Raw genomic sequence first — 19,699 nt, forward strand, 5'->3', positions numbered from 1 at the left:
TACGGCTTGCACGCCAGGGTTGGTGCCGTACTAGTACGCATAAATTCTACCGCCTTCAAATCTAGCGAGAGAAAGCTCGTAGGCCTACATATGAAAGGATGGGTCTGTGTGGTCAGTGTGCACAGTATAAAAAGAATCCTGCAGCACACAGTGCATAATCAGAAAAAAAAACTCTGACCATGTTTTTGCTTTAAAACAGCGACTTTGCAGTGTATTTTCATATGCTATTTATGGTTGTATTTTAGTTTTCCTGGTCTCATTTTATAGAATGGAAGACATATTACAGAAATTGAGATGATTTTGATTGGTTTCATAATGAAAAGTACCTTGAAATTGAGCTCAAAGTAGCAGAAATGTTCGATTTTTACCAAAGTTCAAAAGTAAACAAATCATGCCACATGTCCAATACACGTCAACTGGTGAGTCTAATATTCTTTTACAAGTGCGCTGATATTATTTGTACCATTTCTACACTAATGCAGTAGTTTGCATAACAGTAAATCATCTATTTTTTTGTGAGAATAAAAATTCAAAGTGGAAAGCAAAAGAAATGTAAGAGAGGCCTGGAGACATGACTAATGAACAGAGAAAATGTTATTTTAGTGCCAGGAATGTCTGTCTTGTTTATTCTGGACCCTATTTGGAAATTGGCATCTTTTGAAATTTGTGTGAAATTGGCAAAATTGCCCATTTCTGACCACTTTATTGGATAGTTGAAATCGGTAAATGGGTGGTTTCTTGTACTCATTCGATAGAAAAAACAGAGCTCTAGCAAAATAGTTATGATTTTTGTTGACTGGCACATTGGAATTGGCCGAAAATAGGGCTCAAAGTGGGCAAAATCGCCGATGCATAAACATCATCGAGACCACTAACTTCACGAGAACATAATTCCATAAGTTTTCCATCAAATTTCATACTTTTGGTGTCATTATGATCGGGAAAAGATTCTCTATCATTTCATAAGAAAAATTAATTTTATTTCTGTTTTTTTTTTTTTTTTTTTTTTTTAAATTTTCGACCCTGAGAACAAGTTTAGGAGAGGGCCTGTCGATGCTGAAAGGGTTAAAGTGCAGGCATTGTACTTCCCACCTCCAGGAATCAAGTTCGACTAACCAGTTTCCTTGAATCCTTTCACAAAATATTACCCTGCTCACACTCCAACAGCTTGTCAGGTCCCAGAAACCATTCATTTCCATTCATTCCTATCTAACATGCTCACACATGCCTGCTGCATGCCCAAGCCCCTCGCACACAAAACCTCTTTTACCCCCTCCCTCCATCCTTGCCTAGGAGGACTCCTACCCCTCCTCCCCTCCACTACAGATTTATACACCCTCAAAATCAGTCTGTTTTGCTTCATCCCCTAAATGACCAAACCACCTCAACAACCAATCTTCAGCCCTCTGAATAATACTTTTATTAAGTCCACACTTCCTAATTTCCATACTACGAATTCTCTGTATGATATTTCCACCACATATTGCCCTTAGATACAACATCTCCACCGCATCTAGCTTCCTCCTTGCTGCATCATTTACAACCCATGCTTCACACCCATATAAGTATGTTGGTACTACAATATTCTTGTACATTCCCTTCTTTGCCTCCATGGATAACATCTCCACAGATACCTCAATACACCACTCACCTTTTTTCACTCATCAGTTCTACAGTTAATCTCATCCTTCATAAACCCATTCACTGACAAATCTACTCCAAATTTTGCTTGTGCTGCTGGGTCTGGTGCAGTGCTCCATCCTTGAGTGGAGGTGACCAGACTGGGTGGGTCATTGGGCTAATGTGGGGGGGGGGGGGGGACATGGACCTGCTCTGCATGGGTCAGTAGACCTGTTGCAGTGTTCCTTCTTTCTTATGTTCTTATACTTATGTTCAAATATCTGAACACATTCACTTCTTCCCTTCTCCCTCCCTCCAATGTAATATCCATTTTTTCTTTATCTAACTCGTTTGATACTCTCATCACCTTACTCTTACCTATGTTCACTTTCAACTTTCTTCCTTTACACACCCTCCCAAACTCGCCACTAACCTTTGCAACTTCTCATAGAATCTCCCAAAAGCACATGTCGGCTCGCATTTTGTATTTGTTTCCCTATAATTTAATCCTACCCATCTCCCCAGCACCCTTGCATTTATTTCTTTACAACCCCATCTGTAAATATGTTAAACAACCATGGTGACATTACACAACCTTGTCTAAGGCCTACTTTTACTGGGAAGTAATCTCCCTCTATCCTACACATCCTAACCTGAGCCTCATTATCCTCATAAAAACTCTTTACACCATTTAGTAACTTACTACTTATTCCATACACTTTCAACATCTACCACATTATTCCCCAATTCACCCTATCATACGCCTTTTCTAAATCCATAAATCCAATGAAAAATTCCCTACTTTTATCTAAATATTGTTCACTTATATGCTGTAGCGTAAATACTTGGTCTACACATCCCCTACCCATTCTCAAGCCTTTTTGTTCATCTGCAATCCTGCTCTCTGTTTTACCTCTAAGTCTTTCAGTAATAACCCTACCATACACTCTACCTGGTATACTCGGTAAACTTTTTTTTTCAACAAACTGACCATATCCCCCTGAGGCAGGGTGATTTAAAAAGAAAAATGAAAGCTTCTCTTTTTAAATTCAGTAATGTATACAGGAGAAGGGGTTACCAGGTCCTTGCTCCTGGCATTTTAGTTACCTCTTATGACACACATGGCTTACAGAGGAAAAATTCTGTTCCACTTTCCCATGGAGTACTCATTAAACTTAGTCCCCTATAATTTTTACAGTAGATGGATACAGGGGCAGTGTGACAGATGTTGCAAATGTATGGAATAGGAGGTAGGTTATTAAAAGTGGTGAAAAGTTTTTACGAGGATAGTGTGGCTCAGGTTAGAGTATGTAGGCGAGAGGGAGATTATTTCCCAGTAAAAGTAGGCCTTAGACAGAGATGTGTGATGTCACCATGGTTGTTCAATATATTTATAGATGGAATAGTAAGAAAAGTGAATGCTCGGGTGTTGGCAAGAGGTGTGGGGTTAAAAGATGAAGACTCTAATACAAAGTGGGAGTTGTCGCAGTTACTCTTTGCTGATGACACTGTGGTTTTTGGGAGATTCTGAAGAGAAGTTGCAGAGGTTGGTTGATGAGATTGGTAGGGTATGTAAAAGAAGGAAGTTAAAAGTGAATATAGGAAAGAGTAGGGTGATGAGGATAACAAAAAAATTAGGTAACGGAAGATTGGATATCAGATTGGGGGGAGACAATATGGAGGAGGTGAATGTGTTCAAATATTTGGGAGTGGACATGTCAGCAGATGGGTCTATGAAGGATGAGATGAATCATAGAATTGACGAGGAGAAAAAGGTGAGTGGTGCACTGAGGAGTCTGTTGAGACAAAGAACTTTATCCATGAAAGCAAAGAGAGGAATGTATGGGAGTATAATTATACCAACACTCTTGTATGGGTGTGAGGCATGGGTTGTGAATGTTGCAACACAGAGGCGCTGGAGGCAGTGGAGATGTCATGTCTGAGGGTAATGTTATTTTTTTTTTTATTATCACACTGGCTGATTCCCACCAAGGCAGGGTGGCCCGAAAAAGAAAAACTTTCACCATCATTCACTCCATCACTGTCTTGCCAGAAGGGTGCTTTACACTACAGTTTTTAAACTGCAACATTAACACCCCTCCTTCAGAGTGCAGGCACTGTACTTCCCATCTCCAGGACTCAAGTCCGGCCTGCCGGTTTCCCTGAACCCCTTCATAAATGTTACTTTGCTCACACTCCAACAGCACGTCAAGTATTAAAAACCATTTGTCTCCATTCACTCCTATCAAACACGCTTACGCATGCCTGCTGGAAGTCCAAGCCCCTCACACACAAAACCTCCTTTACCCCTTCCCTCCACCCTTTCCTAGGCCGACCCCTACCCCGCCTTCCTTCCACTACAGACTGATACACTCTTGAAGTCACTCTGTTTCGCTCCATTCTCTCTACATGTCTGAAGCACCTCAACAACCCTTCCTCAGCCCTCTGGACAACAGTTTTGGTAATCCTGCACCTCCTCCTAACTTCCAAACTACGAATTCTCTGCATTATATTCACACCACACATTGCCCTCAGACATGACATCTCCACTGCCTCCAGCCTTCTCCTCGCTGCAGCATTCATCACCCATGCTTCACACCCATATAAGAGCGTTGGTAAAACTATACTCTCATACACTCCCCTCTTTGCCTCCAAGGACAAAGTTCTTTGTCTCCACAGACTCCTAAGTGCACCACTCACCCTTTTCCCCTCATCAATTCTATGATTCACCTCATCTTTCATAGACCCATCCGCTGACACGTCCACTCCCAAATATCTGAATACATTCACCTCCTCCATACTCTCTCCCTCCAATCTGATATCCAATCTTTCATCACCTAATCTTTTTGTTATCCTCATAACCTTACTCTTTCCTGTATTCACTTTTAATTTTCTTCTTTTGCACACCCTACCAAATTCATCCACCAATCTCTGCAACTTCTCTTCAGAATCTCCCAAGAGCACAGTGTCATCAGCAAAGAGCAACTGTGACAACTCCCACTTTATGTGTGATTCTTTATCTTTTAACTCCACGCCTCTTGCCAAGACCCTCGCATTTACTTCTCTTACAACCACTCCCAAATATCTGAATACACTCATCTCCTGAGGGCAATGTGTGATGTGAATATAATGCAGAGAGTCCATACTTTCGAAATTAGGAGGAGGTGTGGGATTACCAAAACTATTAACCAGAGGGCTGAGGAGGGGATACTGAGATGGTTTGGAAATGTAGAGAGGATGGAATGAAATAGAATGACTTCGAGAGTATACAAATCTGTAGTGGAGGGAAGGCAGGGTAGGGGTCGGCCTAGGAAAGGTTGGAGGGAGGGGGTAAAGGAGGTATTGTGTGCGAGGGGGTTTGGACTTCCAGCAAGCGTGCGTGAGCATGTTAGAAGTGAATGGAGACAAATGGTTTTTAGGACTTAATTTGACGTGCTGTTGGAGTGTAAGCAAGGTAACATTTATGAAGGGATTCAGGGACCTTCCCCTTTTTCATACATTTACTGAACAAAGGTACCAACCACTCCAAAACTATATCCTCCCCTGCTTTTAACATTTCTATCATGATCCCATCAGTTCCAGCTGCTTTACTTCCTTTCAGCTTCTTCTTCACTCCTATAGGATGTTATACCTCCTGGCCATTGCATGAAATTACTGCCTCCCTCTCTTCATAAACATTTAACAATTCTTCAAAATATTCCCGCCATCTTCCCAATACTTCCAACTCCCTGTCTACTAACTCACCTATTCTGTTTTCAACTGTCAAATCCATTCATTCCCTGGCTTTTTTAACCTATTTATCTCACTCCAAAATTTTTTGTTATTCTCAGCAACATTTGTTGACAGTGCCTCACCCACTCTATCATTTGCTCTCCTTTTGCACTCTCTCACCTCTCTCTTCATCTCTTTTAATATATCCAGGATATTAATATATGATGTAGGATATTGGAAATAAAGAAAAAAGTAGAAAGTGAAGAAATTCCAAAATAGACTAACTGGTTAGGGATGTGAAGTAATATTAAACTCTGAATCATTTTATTAACCTAATGCATCTGGTTATTGTCTTATTAAAAAAAGCTTTAGCCCTTGTAGGTCATACAGCACTGTACTCTCCTTTAATTCACTTGGCAATTTGTAACAATTACAAGTTCTGGTAAGAGCAAGAAAAATTTATATGATTGTAAACTTGCTAACGTAGGTCATCACTGTTGTCAATTTTAATTGAAAGTAACTGATATAAGATAATCTTACATTTTTTTGTTTACGTATATATATTTCAGGTGAACCGAGATGATTTGAAACCAACTCAACAAGCCATTGAAAAAGTTCACAATATTTGCCAGGGTGGAAAATCAGCTATGGAGCTTATTGCTGAGATCAATACTTTATATCAGTGTATTAGGTAAGTCATGCTAAGGTTAAAAAGACACATGTAGCAAAAAGAAGATCTCTATTAATATAACATTTAGTCTACATAAAGCTTTCTCAAATACAGTACATTTATGTACTTGATAAAGCTTCATGTAGGTGAAACTTCATCTTAATAAAGGTCTATTGTTGTATGTTTTTTCTTAACCCGGCGGCCTGGTGGCTAAAGCTCCCGCTCCACACACGGAGGGCCCGGGTTCAATTCCCAGTGGGTGGAAACATTCAGACATGCTTCCTTACACCTGTCCTGTTCACCTAGCAGCAAATAGGTACCTGGGTATTAGTCAACTGGTGTGGGTCGCATCCTGGGGGACAAGATTGAGGACCCCAATGGAAATAAATTAGACAGTCCTTGATGACGCACTGACTTTCTTGGATTATCCTGGGTGGCTAACCCTCCGGGGTTAAAAATCCGAATGAAATCTTTTAGCTACACTAAATTTCAACCAAGATATGGGAAGCCCTCTCATACTGAGTAATAGGATAGAGCAATACATGGAAATATATCTTGCTCACTTGCATTACAAAATCATTTATATTTACAGGATAAAATGCTCTTGTGGGGTAATGTCATTTGTGGGGTATCACAAGGTTTGGGACTTGTTCCAATAATGTTCCTAATGTATATAAATGACTTGCCAGAAGGAACTAAGAATTAAATTTCTGGAGATGGGAAGGGCAGTGCCTGCACACTGGAGGAGGGGTGGGGATGTTACAGTTGGAGGGTAATCTGAACTATAATTTCACACATTTATGGTAAGACAGCATTTGAATGAATGATGGTGAGCGTGTTTTCTTCTTTGGGTAACCCTGCTTTGGCAGGAAATAGCTTTTGAGGTAAAAAAAAAAAAAATAGAAGAAAATGAATGAGTTTATCAGCATGCCAGTTAAAAATTAAAGAGGGAGGATGTAAGATGTGAAGGGAATGGAATTGGAAAGATGGAAAGTATTTTGAGAAGTTGTCAAATGTTGATGATTAAATGGAAGAAGTGATATCATGCTTTGGGCAGGGATGACAGAAGATCTGTTTAATCCTTTCGGTGGCGGTCCCGTTATATAATGGCTTTGAACCCAGTGTCAGTTCTGTAGTACAACACTATGAGTTCAGTTCACTCAGATAAGCTGTGAGTGGTAAATTTGAGCCTAGATATGAGAGAATGGGTCTATGCAGTAAGTGTGCATCATATAAAAAAAATTCTACAGCACGCAGTGCATAATGAGAAAAAAATTGCGACCATGTTTTTAGTTGTATTCTCAGTTTCTTGGTCTCATTTGATAGAATGGAAAACATATTACAAAAATTAAGGATGATTTTGATTGGTTTCAGGAACAGAAGTAGCTTGAAATTGAGCTCAAAGTGGCAGATATGTTCAACTTTTGCCGATATTCCAGAGTAATGTCACTTGTCCAATACATGTCCAGCTTGCCAATCTAATACGTATTTGGGAATGCACTGACATGATCTATACAGTTATTACAATAATGCAGTAGTCTGCAAAACAGTAAAACTTATTTTTGTGTGTATACTGGAGAGGGTTTTGGGGGTCAACCCTTCCGTGGCCCGCTGAATAAAAATTCAAAATGGAAAGCAAGCTTAATATAAGAGGGGCATGGAGACATGACTAAGGAACAGAGGAAATGTGTTTTAGTGCTAAGACTGTCTGCATTGTTTATTCTGAACCCTATTTTTAAATTGGCAGTTTTTTTAATTTTGTGTGAAATTGGCCAAATTACCAATTTCTTACCACTTGAAATGGTTAAACAGGCAGTTTCTTGTACTCAGTTGATAGAATAGAAGGAATACTAGTGAAATAGCAATGAGTTTGATCGACTGGAACAATAGACTTGGCCAAAGATAGGGCGCAGAGTGGGCGAAATTGCCGATGCGTAAATGTCACAAAGACTGCTAACTTTGTAAGAACATATTTCCATAAGTTTTCCATCAAATTTCATACTTTTGGTTTCATTACCTTTGAAAAAAGATTCTCTATCATTTCATAAAATAACTTATTTTAAATTCTTTGAGCCTAAGAGCAAGTTTGAGATCAGGGGGTCTCAACCTTGAATGGGTTAATGACTGATTTTTTTTTTCAGTTACCCTGTCAGTGTGATAAACAATACATATCATGGGTGCAGATAATGCAAGAATACAATGCAGAATGTGCTGAAAATGACTGAATATGCTTGCATAAAGACCTGAATAGAGCAAGTAAAGTAAAAGACTGATGATAGAATTTAATGCACATAAATGCCAAATAACTGAAGTGAGACAAAGAGAAAACAGCCCACAAAACATGTAGTTTGTACAGTTAAATATTGCAAGTATTAGACAACTAGAGGTGCCTAGATGTCATTAATAACATAAGGCTGTCACCAGAATATCACAAATAAACTCCTTTGCAACAGTGGATAACCTTTTTAATTAGAATTTGTATAAATGGATGGAGAAATGGGGGAAAAGGCTTTTCACAACATACATTAGATGAAAAGGGAATACATGCAGTAGTGATACGGTGAGTACACTTATTATACATGTATAAAGGTTAGAAAAAGTAATGTTGAGGTACAAAATGTTTCCCGGAAAAGGAATAGGACTTACGAAAACAGGCTTAAGACACTTTATATACGCTCTTAGTAGGAGGAAAATAAAAGACATTATAACTATAAGGTAGTAGGTAGGTAGACAGCAACCACCCAGGGAAGTACTACCATCCTGCCAGATGACTGTGAAACAGAAAACTGTAACTGTTTTGCATGATGGTAGGATTGCTGGTTTCTTTTTCTGTCTCATAAACACGCTAGATAACAGGGATATCTTGCTACTCCTACTTACACTTTGGTCACACTTCACAGACAGGCACATGCATATATATATACATACATCTACGTTTTTTTCCTTTTTCTAAATAGCTCTTGTTCTTCTTTATTTCTTCTATTGTCCATGGGGAAGTGGAAAAAATCTTTCCTCCGTAAGCCATGCGTGTCGTATGAGGCGACTAAAATGCCGGGAGCAATGGGCTAGTAACCCCTTCTCCTGTAGACATTTACTAAAAAAGAGAAGAAGAAAAACTTTATAAAACTGGGATGCTTGAATGTGCGTGGATGTAGTGCGGATGACAAGAAACAGATGATTGCTGATGTTATGAATGAAAAGAAGTTGGATGTCCTGGCCCTAAGCGAAACAAAGCTGAAAGGGGTAGGGGAGTTTCGGTGGGGGGAAATAAATGGGATTAAATCTGGAGTATCTGAGAGAGTTAGAGCAAAGGAAGGGGTAGCAGTAATGTTGAAGGATCAGTTATGGAAGAAGAAAAGAGAATATGAATGTGTAAATTCAAGAATTATGTGGATTAAAGTAAAGGTTGGATGCGAAAAGTGGGTCATAATAAGCGTGTATGCACCTGGAGAAGAGAGGAATGTAGAGGAGAGAGAGAGATTTTGGGAGATGTTAAGTGAATGTATAGGAGCCTTTGAACCAAGTGAGAGAGTAATTGTGGTAGGGGATCTGAATGCTAAAGTAGGAGAAACTTTTAGAGAGGGTGTGGTAGGTAGGGTGTGGATCGTCACGACGAACGACAACAAGGAAGGTCAGAATATTGTTGTTGTTGGGGATAGCCAGGTTAGATACATGGATAGGGCATTCTGCTTGAAGGACAGGAGTAGGAGACAAAGGGTATGCTTTCCTGGGGCTGGGATAGAGGACATTGTTAGCCGGCTTGACAACATCATGAACGGTAATGGGATCAATCCTATTATTTACCTCAGTGCTGGAGGCAATGATGTAGGCAAGCGTAGAAGTGAGGATTTAGTTAGAAAGTTCAGGACAGCTATAGACATGATTAGGAAGAAGGGGGGGGCGCCCTGTTATATGTGGCATTTTGCCAAGAAGAGGTGTTGGTAATGAATGGTTGTCCAGAGCAATTGGTATTAATTGTTGGCTGGATAAACACTATAAGGATAATGCAGTACCATTCATTGACAACTGGGACAACTTCTATGGCCGAAATGACATGTATGCCAGGGATGGGGTTCACTTATCCAGGGCAGGTGTGGGTTTTCTTGCTAACTCAGTTGAGGGGGTTGTTAGGACTTTAAACTAGGATTAGTTAGAGGTATGGGTTTAGAAATGATTAATAATGAGTATGGATATATTGACTTATGCTCTGATATTAAGAATCTTAATAGTAACTGTCATGGAGTAACTCTGGGTAATGATAATTTCAGAAATTGTGTAAAAACAAAGATGAATAGGAAAAATGTGCAGAAGAAAAAACATATGATGGTATTTTATGCTAACAGTCGAAGTGCAAGAAATAAAATTAATGAACTACGTTTGGTAGCATGTGCTGGGAACTTTGATATCATTGCATTAACTGAAACGTGGTATGATTTAAAGAGTCGGGATATGACTGCTGAGTGTAATATTCAGGGATTTAAGTTATTCAATGTGGGTAGATGTAATGGGAAGGGGGGAGGAGTTGCATTGTATGTTCGAGAAAATATTAATTGTTGCATAAAAACAGGTATAAAAATAGATGGAGCAGTAACAGAGTCTGTTTGGGTAGAGTTCGTGGAGGGTCAAGAAAAACTAATTCTAGGTGTAATATACCGACCTCCAGGCTTGGATCACGATAGAGGGAGACTTCTTTGGGACGAAATTGTTAGGGCTTCTGGACACAGTAACGTAGTCATAGTAGGGGACTTTAACTTTAGCCAAATTGACTGGAATTCTTTGACAGGTAATCTAGAGTCCAGTGACTTCATGGAAACAGTTCAGGACTGTTTTCTGAAACAGAGTGTAACTGAACCTACCAGGGGTAATGATTTGCTAGACCTAGTCTTGTCAAATAAGGAAACACTCGTGAATAATCTGGAGATCACTGAAGAGCTTGGCGCAAGTGATCATAAATCCATCACCTTTAGCATTAATTGGGAATGCAAGAATAATGATAATACAGTAAAAATCCCCGATTTTCGTTCTGCCGATTATAATGAACTTAGGGAACATCTGTCTAATCTTGATTGGGGTTATCTAGCTAATGATTTTATTGACGATAATCATACTTATGAATATGAAGGGATCTGCTTTTATGATTGTTTTCTTAATAATGTACACAGTGCCCAGAGTATATACATTCCCCAGAGAGAAATTAGGTCTAATAATAACGATCCCAAATGGGTTAACAGGAGGCTAAAGCATCTATTAGGGGAGAAAAGGGGAATTTATAGGCGCATCAGAAGAGGAGAGGTTAACCTTACTGACCAATATGTTCAGCTTAAAAGAGAAGTAAAAAAGGCGATTAGAAAGGCTAAACGTGACTATGAAATTAGAGTTGCTAATGAATCAAAGACTAATCCAAAGGGGTTCTTTCAAGTGTATAGGACGAAGGTGAAGGAAAAAGTAGGACCTCTGAAATCTGGGAATGGACAGCTGACGGATAATGAACTGGAAATGTGTTCCTTATTTAATGACTATTTTTTGTCAGTTTTTACACAGGAAGATGTAAATGAGATTCCAGTAATTAACAATTATTTAGTTCCTGATGAATTTAAGTTAACTAATATTACTGTCACGAGGGACATGGTTATTAAACAGATAGACAAACTGAAACAAAATAAGTCCCCGGGACCCGATGAGTTGTTTTCAAGGGTACTTAAGGAATGCAAGATGGAGCTTAGTCAGCCATTAACGAGTGTATTCAATGCGTCCATCCTTACCAGTGTTGTGCCAGAGATGTGGAAGATGGCTAATGTGGTTCCTATATTCAAATCAGGGGATAAGTCCACTCCTTCAAATTACCGTCCAATAAGCCTGACATCTATAGTGGGCAAGTTATTAGAATCAATTATAGCTGACATTATCAGAAGTCACCTTGAAGAGCATAACTTGATAAATGAATCTCAGCATGGATTCACGAGAGGTCGTTCCTGCCTGACAAACTTACTGACGTTCTTCAATAGAACATTTGAGGCAGTTGACAGTGATAAGGAATATGATATTGTTTATTTGGATTTTAGTAAAGCCTTCGACAGAGTACCTCACAAGAGACTCTTAAGAAAAGTGGCAGCTCATGGTATAGGAGGTAAAGTTCTAGCATGGATTGAGGCATGGCTTACCAATAGAAAGCAGAGAGTTACCATTAATGGAGTGAAATCTGAATGGGGATTAGTCACTAGTGGCGTTCCACAAGGATCAGTTTTAGGCCCTCTCTTGTTCATAATTTACATTAATGACCTTGATGAAGGGATTACTAGTGACATGAGTAAGTTTGCTGATGATACAAAGATAGGCCGTATAATTCACTCTGAGGAGGATATCAATGAACTCCAGGACGATTTGAACAAATTAATGTCTTGGTCTGAGAAATGGCAGATGAAGTTTAATGTGGATAAGTGTAAGGTACTTGCCCTTGGTAATGAAAATAACCCTCGAAGCTATAATCTAGGTGAAGTAGAGCTTGGTCATACAGAATGTGAAAAAGACTTGGGAGTCATGGTAAGCAGAAATCTAAAGCCAAGACAGCAGTGCCTCAGTGTGCGCAACAAGGCCAACAGATTACTTGGATTTATCTCAAGAAGTATAAGTAACAGAAGTCCAAAAGTTATTTTACAGCTCTATACATCACTAGTGAGGCCTCATTTAGATTATGCTGCTCAGTTTTGGTCCCCTTACTACAGGATGGACATAGACTCATTAGAGAACATACAGAGAAGAATGACTAAAATGATTTACTGTGTAAGGAACCTCCCGTATGAAGATAGACTTAAAGCCTTAAATCTCCACTCTCTGGAGAGGCGTAGAATGAGGGGAGATATCATTGAAGTGTATAAGTGGATGACGGGCATAAACAAGGGAGACATTAATAAAGTACTGAGGGTGTCGAACCAGGAATAATGGATTTAAGTTGGATAAATTTAGATTTAGAAAGGACATAGGTAAGTACTGGTTTTCTAACAGAGTTGTAGATGCGTGGAACAGTCTTCCCAGTGGGGTGATAGAGGTTAGGACCTTGGGTAGCTTTAAGAAGAGACTGGACAAATATATGAGTGGGAGGGGCTGGGTTTGATTGGTGTCAAGGGGTACGGGAGTTATTTCTTGAGTAGCTTTAGGTAGATGTCGTTTTGATAAGGACCTGCCTCGTATGGGCCAGTAGGCCTTCTGCAGTGTTCCTACATTCTTATGTTCTTATGTTCTTATGTAAGTTTGGGGTTCCAGGTGTAAATGATAATGGGAGCCCTTTGATTGAACTTTGTATAGAAAGGGGTTTAGTTATAGGTAATACATATTTTAAGAAAAAGAGGATAAATAAGTATACAAGATATGATGTAGGGCAAAATGACAGTAGTTTGTTGGATTATGTATTGGTAGATAAAAGACTGTTGAGTAGACTTCAGGATGTACATGTTTATAGAGGGGTCACAGATATATCAGATCACTTTCTAGTTGTAGCTACACTGAGAGTAAAAGGTAGATGGGATACAAGGAGAATAGAAGCATCAGGGAAGAGAGAGGTGAAGGTTTATAAACTAAAAGAGGAGGCAGTTAGGGTAAGATATAAACAACTATTGGAGGATAGATGGGCTAATGAGAGCATAGGCAATGGGGTCGAAGAGGTATGGGGTAGGTTTAAAAATGTAGTGTTAGAGTGTTCAGCAGAAGTTTGTGGTTACAGGAAAGTGGGTGCGGGAGGGAAGAGGAGCGATTGGTGGAATGATGATGTAAAGAGAGTAGTAAAGGAGAAAAAGTTAGCATATGAGAAGTTTTTACAAAGTAGAAGTGATGCAAGGAAGGAAGAGTATATGGAGAAAAAGAGAGAGGTTAAGAGAGTGGTGAAGCAATGTAAAAAGAGAACAAATGAGAGAGTGGGTGAGATGTTATCAACAAAGTTTGTTGAAAATAAGAAAAAGTTTTGGGGTGAGATTAACAAGTTAAGGAAGCCTAGAGAACAAATGGATTTGTCAGTTAAAAATAGGAGAGGAGAGTTATTAAATGGAGAGTTAGAGGTATTGGGAAGATGGAGGGAATATTTTGAGGAATTGTTAAATGTTGATGAAGATAGGGAAGCTGTGATTTCGTGTATAGGGCAAGGAGGAATAACATCTTGTAGGAGTGAGGAAGAGCCAGTTGTGAGTGTGGGGGAAGTTCGTGAGGCAGTAGGTAAAATGAAAGGGGGTAAGGCAGCCAGGATTGATGGGATAAAGATAGAAATGTTAAAAGCAGGTGGGGATATAGTTTTTGAGTGGTTGGTGCAATTATTTAATAAATGTATGGAAGAGGGTAAGGTACCTAGGGATTGGCAGAGAGCATGCATAGTTCCTTTGTATAAAGGCAAAGGGGACAAAAGAGAGTGCAAAAATTATAGGGGGATAAGTCTGTTGAGTATACCTGGTAAAGTGTATGGTAGAGTTATTATTGAAAGAATTAAGAGTAAGATGGAGAATAGGATAGCAGATGAACAAGGAGGCTTTAGGAAAGGTAGGGGGTGTGTGGACCGGGTGTTTACAGTGAAACATTTAAGTGACCAGTATTTAGATAAGGCTAAAGACGTCTTTGTGGCATTTATGGATTTGGAAAAGGCGTATGACAGGGTGGATAGGGGGGCAATGTGGCAGATGTTGCAGGTGTATGGTGTAGGAGGTAGGTTACTGAAAGCAGTGAAGAGTTTTTACGAGGATAGTGAGGCTCAAGTTAGAATATGTAGGAAAGAGGGAAATTATTTCCCAGTAAAAGTAGGCCTTAGACAAGGATGTGTGATGTCACCGTGGTTGTTTAATATATTTATAGATGGGGTTGTAAGAGAAGTAAATGCGAGGGTCTTGGCAAGAGGCGTGGAGTTAAAAGATAAAGAATCACACATAAAGTGGGAGTTGTCACAGTTGCTCTTTGCTGATGACACTGCTCTTGGGAGATTCTGAAGAGAAGTTGCAGAGATTGGTGGATGAATTTGGTAGGGTGTGCAAAAGAAGAAAATTAAAAGTGAATACAGGAAAGAGTAAGGTTATGAGGATAAAAAAATTAGGTGATGAAAGATTGGATATCAGATTGGAGGGAGAGAGTATGGAGGAGGTGAATGTATTCAGATATTTGGGGGTGGACGTGTCAGCGGATGGGTCTATGAAAGATGAGGTGAATCATAGAATTGATGAGGGGAAAAGGGTGAGTGGTGCACTTAGGAGTCTGTAAAGACAAAGAACTTTGTCCTTGGAGGCAAAGAGGGGAATGTATGAGAGTATAGTTTTACCAATGCTCTTATATGGGTGTGAAGCATGGGTGATGAATGTTGCAGCGAGGAGAAGGCTGGAGGCAGTGGAGCTGTCATGTCTGAGGGCAATGTGTGGTGTGAATATAATGCAGAGAATTCGTAGTTTGGAAGTTAGGAGGAGGTGCGGGATTACCAAAACTGTTGTCCAGAGGGCTGAGGAAGGGTTATTGAGGTGGTTTGGACATGTAGAGAGAATGGAGCGAAACAGAGTGACATCAAGAGTGTATCAGTCTGTAGTGGAAGGAAGGTGGGGTAGGGGTCGGCCTAGGAAAGGTTGGAGGGAGGGGGTAAAGGAGGTTTTGTGTGCGAGGGGCTTGGACTTCCAGCAGGCATGCGTGAGCGTGTTTGATAGGAGTGAATGGAGACAAATGGTTTTTAATACTTGACGTGCTGTTGGAGTGTGAGCAAAGTAACATTTATGAAGGGATTCAGGGAAATCGGCATGCAGGACTTGAGTCCTGGAAATGGGAAGTACAGTGCCTGCACTCTGAAGGAGGGGTGTTAATGTTGCAGTTTAAAAACTGTAGTGTAAAGCACCCTTCTGGCAAGACAGTGATGGAGTGAATGATGGTGAAAGTTTTTCTTTTTCGGGCCACCCTGCCTTGGTGGGAATCGGCCAGTGTGATAATAAAAAAAAATAACTATATTTAAAATTAAAAAAAGCACAGAAGAATTGACAAGACAGATTCCTAACTCCATCAAGTGGCAGAGCAAAAGACTATAGTTATAAACAAGAGCTGCCAAAAGAATGCTTATAAGAAACAGTAAGTGCTACAACCCCTGGAAACTTAAAATTTTTGTGGTAAATATTGGAGATAGGATCACTAAAACTTAGCTTTGCTCTTGTAGCTACAGTTGAATAGTTATGAATAGGGAGTCACTTATCATTGGCTCTGAAAAGATACTTTTTATTTTTTTAAACATCGACCATTTTCCACCGAGGCAGGGTGACCCAGAAAAGTAGAAACACTTTCATCAACACTCGCTCTATCACTGTCTTGCCGAGGCGTGCCATTATTACAGCTCAAAAACTTGATACTTGTACACTGTATTTCATAATTTTTCAGCTTAATAATTATATTCAAGGAAAACCCTAGACCTGCAAGGGTCATTCATTAATCAGCCTTTTGCTTTCAGGTTCCCAGTTGTCAGTGTTGGCCTTGTTCGGTGGATAGAATGTGTAGTAAAGGAGCCAAGTTATTTCAAGCTTTGCACAGAGTCAACGCCCACTCACTTGGCACTACTGGATGAGGTAGTCTCCATTCATCCTCTCCTCCACAGCAGAGTCCTCAGTCTTCTTATAGAATTGTTTGAATCAGAGTTTCAAGACCTGGAGATTCTTGTCCAAGTAAATATAAGGCTTTAAATTTTTCCTTTTGTATTTTTACCTCTCACTGTCTTCCTTTCTCACCCCATATAATCCCCTCATGAAAGTTACCACGTTCACATTCAACAGCACATCCATTAAAAGACACTTTTCTCCATGTACATTTTTTTATCACGCTGCTGTCTCCTACTGAGGCAGGGTGACCCGGAAAAAAAAAATTTTCACCGTCATTCACACTATCACTGTCTTGCCAGAGGTACACAGATACGACAGTTCAGATGTCTCTCCAAGCAGTAACTATCCCAAACTCCTCCTTTAAAATTCAGGTACTGTACTTCCCACCTCCAGGACTCAAGTCCAGCTAACCAGTTTCCCTGAATCCCTTCACAAAATGTTACCTTGCTAACACTCCTTGTTCCACCCCTATCTAACATGCTCACACATGCCTGCTGAATGTCCAAACACCATGCACACAAAACCTCCTTTACCCATATGTCATGGATGTTGTAAGAGGGGACTAAAATGTCAAGAGCAAGGAGCTAGTAACCCCCCTAACCGTACTTGAGTCCTGGAGGTCAGAAGTACAATGCCTGCACTTTAAAGGAGTTTTGGGATATTGATTGTTTGGAGTGACATCTGAACTGTCGTATCTGAGCATGTCTGCAAAGACAGTGATTGTGTGTGAATGATGGTGAGTTTTTTTTTTTTTTTGGGGGGGGAGGTCACCCTGCCTTGGTGGGAGACAGCCAGCGTGTTAAAAAAAAAAATTTGTATGTGTGTGTTTGTTTGTTTGTTTATGTCCGTCTGTCTCTTTCTCTTTTTCTTTTCCTTTTTTTTTTTTTACACGGGGTTTAACAAGGTTAGGGCAAGGATTCCTAACTTTATTTACAAACTAAGAGCTGTTACCTACATCAACTTATTTAAAAAGCATTTTTATTGTCATGAGACATACAAGTAGGTAACAGGATGAAGTTGGAGCCATCTGTGGGCCAACAATTTCATTTGATCAACTGACTTTATTTTGTTGATATCATACATTATGTTGTACAGACATGTTTCAGGCTCAAGTTATCCTGGGAATAAATGATCTCAGATGAAGTGATATTCTGGAAAAGGGTACAGTCAGAGTGAAGTTGCTGCTGGCTGCCTGTCTTGTGGTGTAGAAGCTCACTTCTCACTGTCCTCGGAGTGGAGCCAAGTGTGGTACTTTGACAGTATTGGCCTGTACATAACAGGAAGGCCACCCACATCCCTCTAGTATTGAAGACTCTGCTGAAATGACAGATCTATCCAGGCTGGGTCCAAGCAAGAGATCAGGCATCTTGCCCTGTTCTCTATATTGTCAAGAAGTCGCAAATGAGATGGGGGGCAGGCACTCCAAGAAAGGGGAGCATACTCAAGGTGTGAACGTACTTGTGCCTCGTACAGAATCTTGCAACCTTTACTGTCAAGCAGATGTGAGATACGTCAAAGTGCTGTAAGCTTCCCAGCTGCCTTGTTTGCAAGATTTACATAATTCTTCATGGTTCAATTTGGAGTCAAATTTTACTCCATGGATATCAACTTTGTCCCCAGAAACCAACACTCTCCCATTTATACTTACTACTGCTCCAGCATTACCATCCTGGTGCCTAGAGACCATCATCATTTGTGTTTTCTCAGGAGCAAATGTTACCTACCACTGGTTTCCCCAGGCTGATATAGCTCTTAGCTGGTGATTGATGTGGCTTAGAGCAGCTGGCATTTACTCTCTTGGATAAGTAAATATCAGAGTACAGTCGTCTGCATATGCATGGCCCAAGCATGCTTCTCTGTAGAACACTTGCCCCAACAGGATGACTCTGTTCCACTAAAAACTACACTTAAAGATCTACCTTGAAGGTGGTCACTGAGGAGACATAGTGTAAAGTCTGCAATTCCCAGTGCTTGCAGTTTTCCCAAGAGTCCCTGATGCCATACTTGGTTGAAAGCACCAGCAATGTTCACTGCTACTACACAGGTGACTTTGGATTCATCCAGTGACTGGTGCCACTTAGTGGAGAGGTTTAACAACAGATCAGCAGCAGAGTAACCTTTTCTGAAGCCATATTGATGGTCACAAAGAAGCGAGAAGTAGACAAAAAAGTTTGCCATTTGCCGTGAGATTATTGTCTCAAGGATCTTGCCAGTGATTGACAGGGGTGACACTGGTCTGTAGTTGCTGATTTTTGCTCTGCTCTTCTTTTTATGAACAGGGACTACATTTTCCTCTTTCCACAGAGAATGCCATTTACACTGTGCTAGGCAGTGGTGATAGATGTGAGTTAAGAGGTGCTGCTAGCTGGTCTGCACATCTCAGCAATCTTGGCCTCAACTTGTCTGGGCCCAGGGCCTTTTCTTGTCCCAGTGATTTAAGAAGAAGATACACCTCATCCTGCCTTATAGTCACCACTGACAACTTCGACACAGTTCTTGCAGCTAGCAAAGGAGGTTCCCTTGCTGGATCAGGAACTTGCATCTTAGCAGCAAAGTATTCAGCAAAGAAGTCAGCTTTCTCCTGACTACTAGTAGAGGTGGTCCCATCCTGTCGATTTAGAGGCGGAATAAGTTCATCAGGCAGCTAACGTTATCTGTCCTTGACCAAGGACCACCAGGTTTTGGAGCCCACTGTACCTGTCAGCCTCCCATTTAAAGATGGCCTGCTTTTGAACTTCACCCATAAGCTTACAGGCTTGCCTGTGCAGGTTCCTGTTATAGGTAGTGGGATGCCTCTTATACTTTCTCGAAGCCTTGTACTTAGCAGTAGCAGCTTCTCTACAATGAAAGCCGAACCAAAGTTGATCTGTAGGCTTCGTCACATAATGCCGGTAAAGGATGTGTTCTTGTTGTAGCTTAAGGATGTGTCCAGTGAAGGCACTCAATTGATTGTCAATGTCACCTTGGAGAAGAAAATTTCAGTCAGAGGTGGTGAGCTCAAAGCAAATGGCTGGTCAGCTCTCTCTCTCTCTCTCTCTCTCACTACTTTACTCAGCATTTGAAAATAATGAATATCCACTAGAACTCTTTATTGCCTTAACCCTTTCAG

At 40.3% G+C, this 19,699-nt stretch overlaps 1 protein-coding gene across 3 annotated transcripts in view; it reads left to right on the plus strand.

Moving 5' to 3' along the window:
• TH1 (negative elongation factor complex member TH1) overlaps positions 1-19,699 on the plus strand; it is a 109,766-nt gene that overhangs the window by 64,271 nt on the left and 25,796 nt on the right. For all 3 annotated transcript variants that reach the window (XM_053791115.1, XM_053791116.2, XM_053791114.1), the window contains exons 11-12: positions 5,901-6,022; positions 16,446-16,656. In XM_053791115.1, coding sequence (XP_053647090.1) covers positions 5,901-6,022; positions 16,446-16,656 — 333 coding nt within the window. The remainder of the gene's footprint in view (positions 1-5,900; positions 6,023-16,445; positions 16,657-19,699) is intronic.

This window comes from Cherax quadricarinatus, chromosome 59, assembly GCF_038502225.1.
Source record: "Cherax quadricarinatus isolate ZL_2023a chromosome 59, ASM3850222v1, whole genome shotgun sequence".
Lineage (NCBI taxonomy): Eukaryota > Metazoa > Arthropoda > Malacostraca > Decapoda > Parastacidae > Cherax > Cherax quadricarinatus.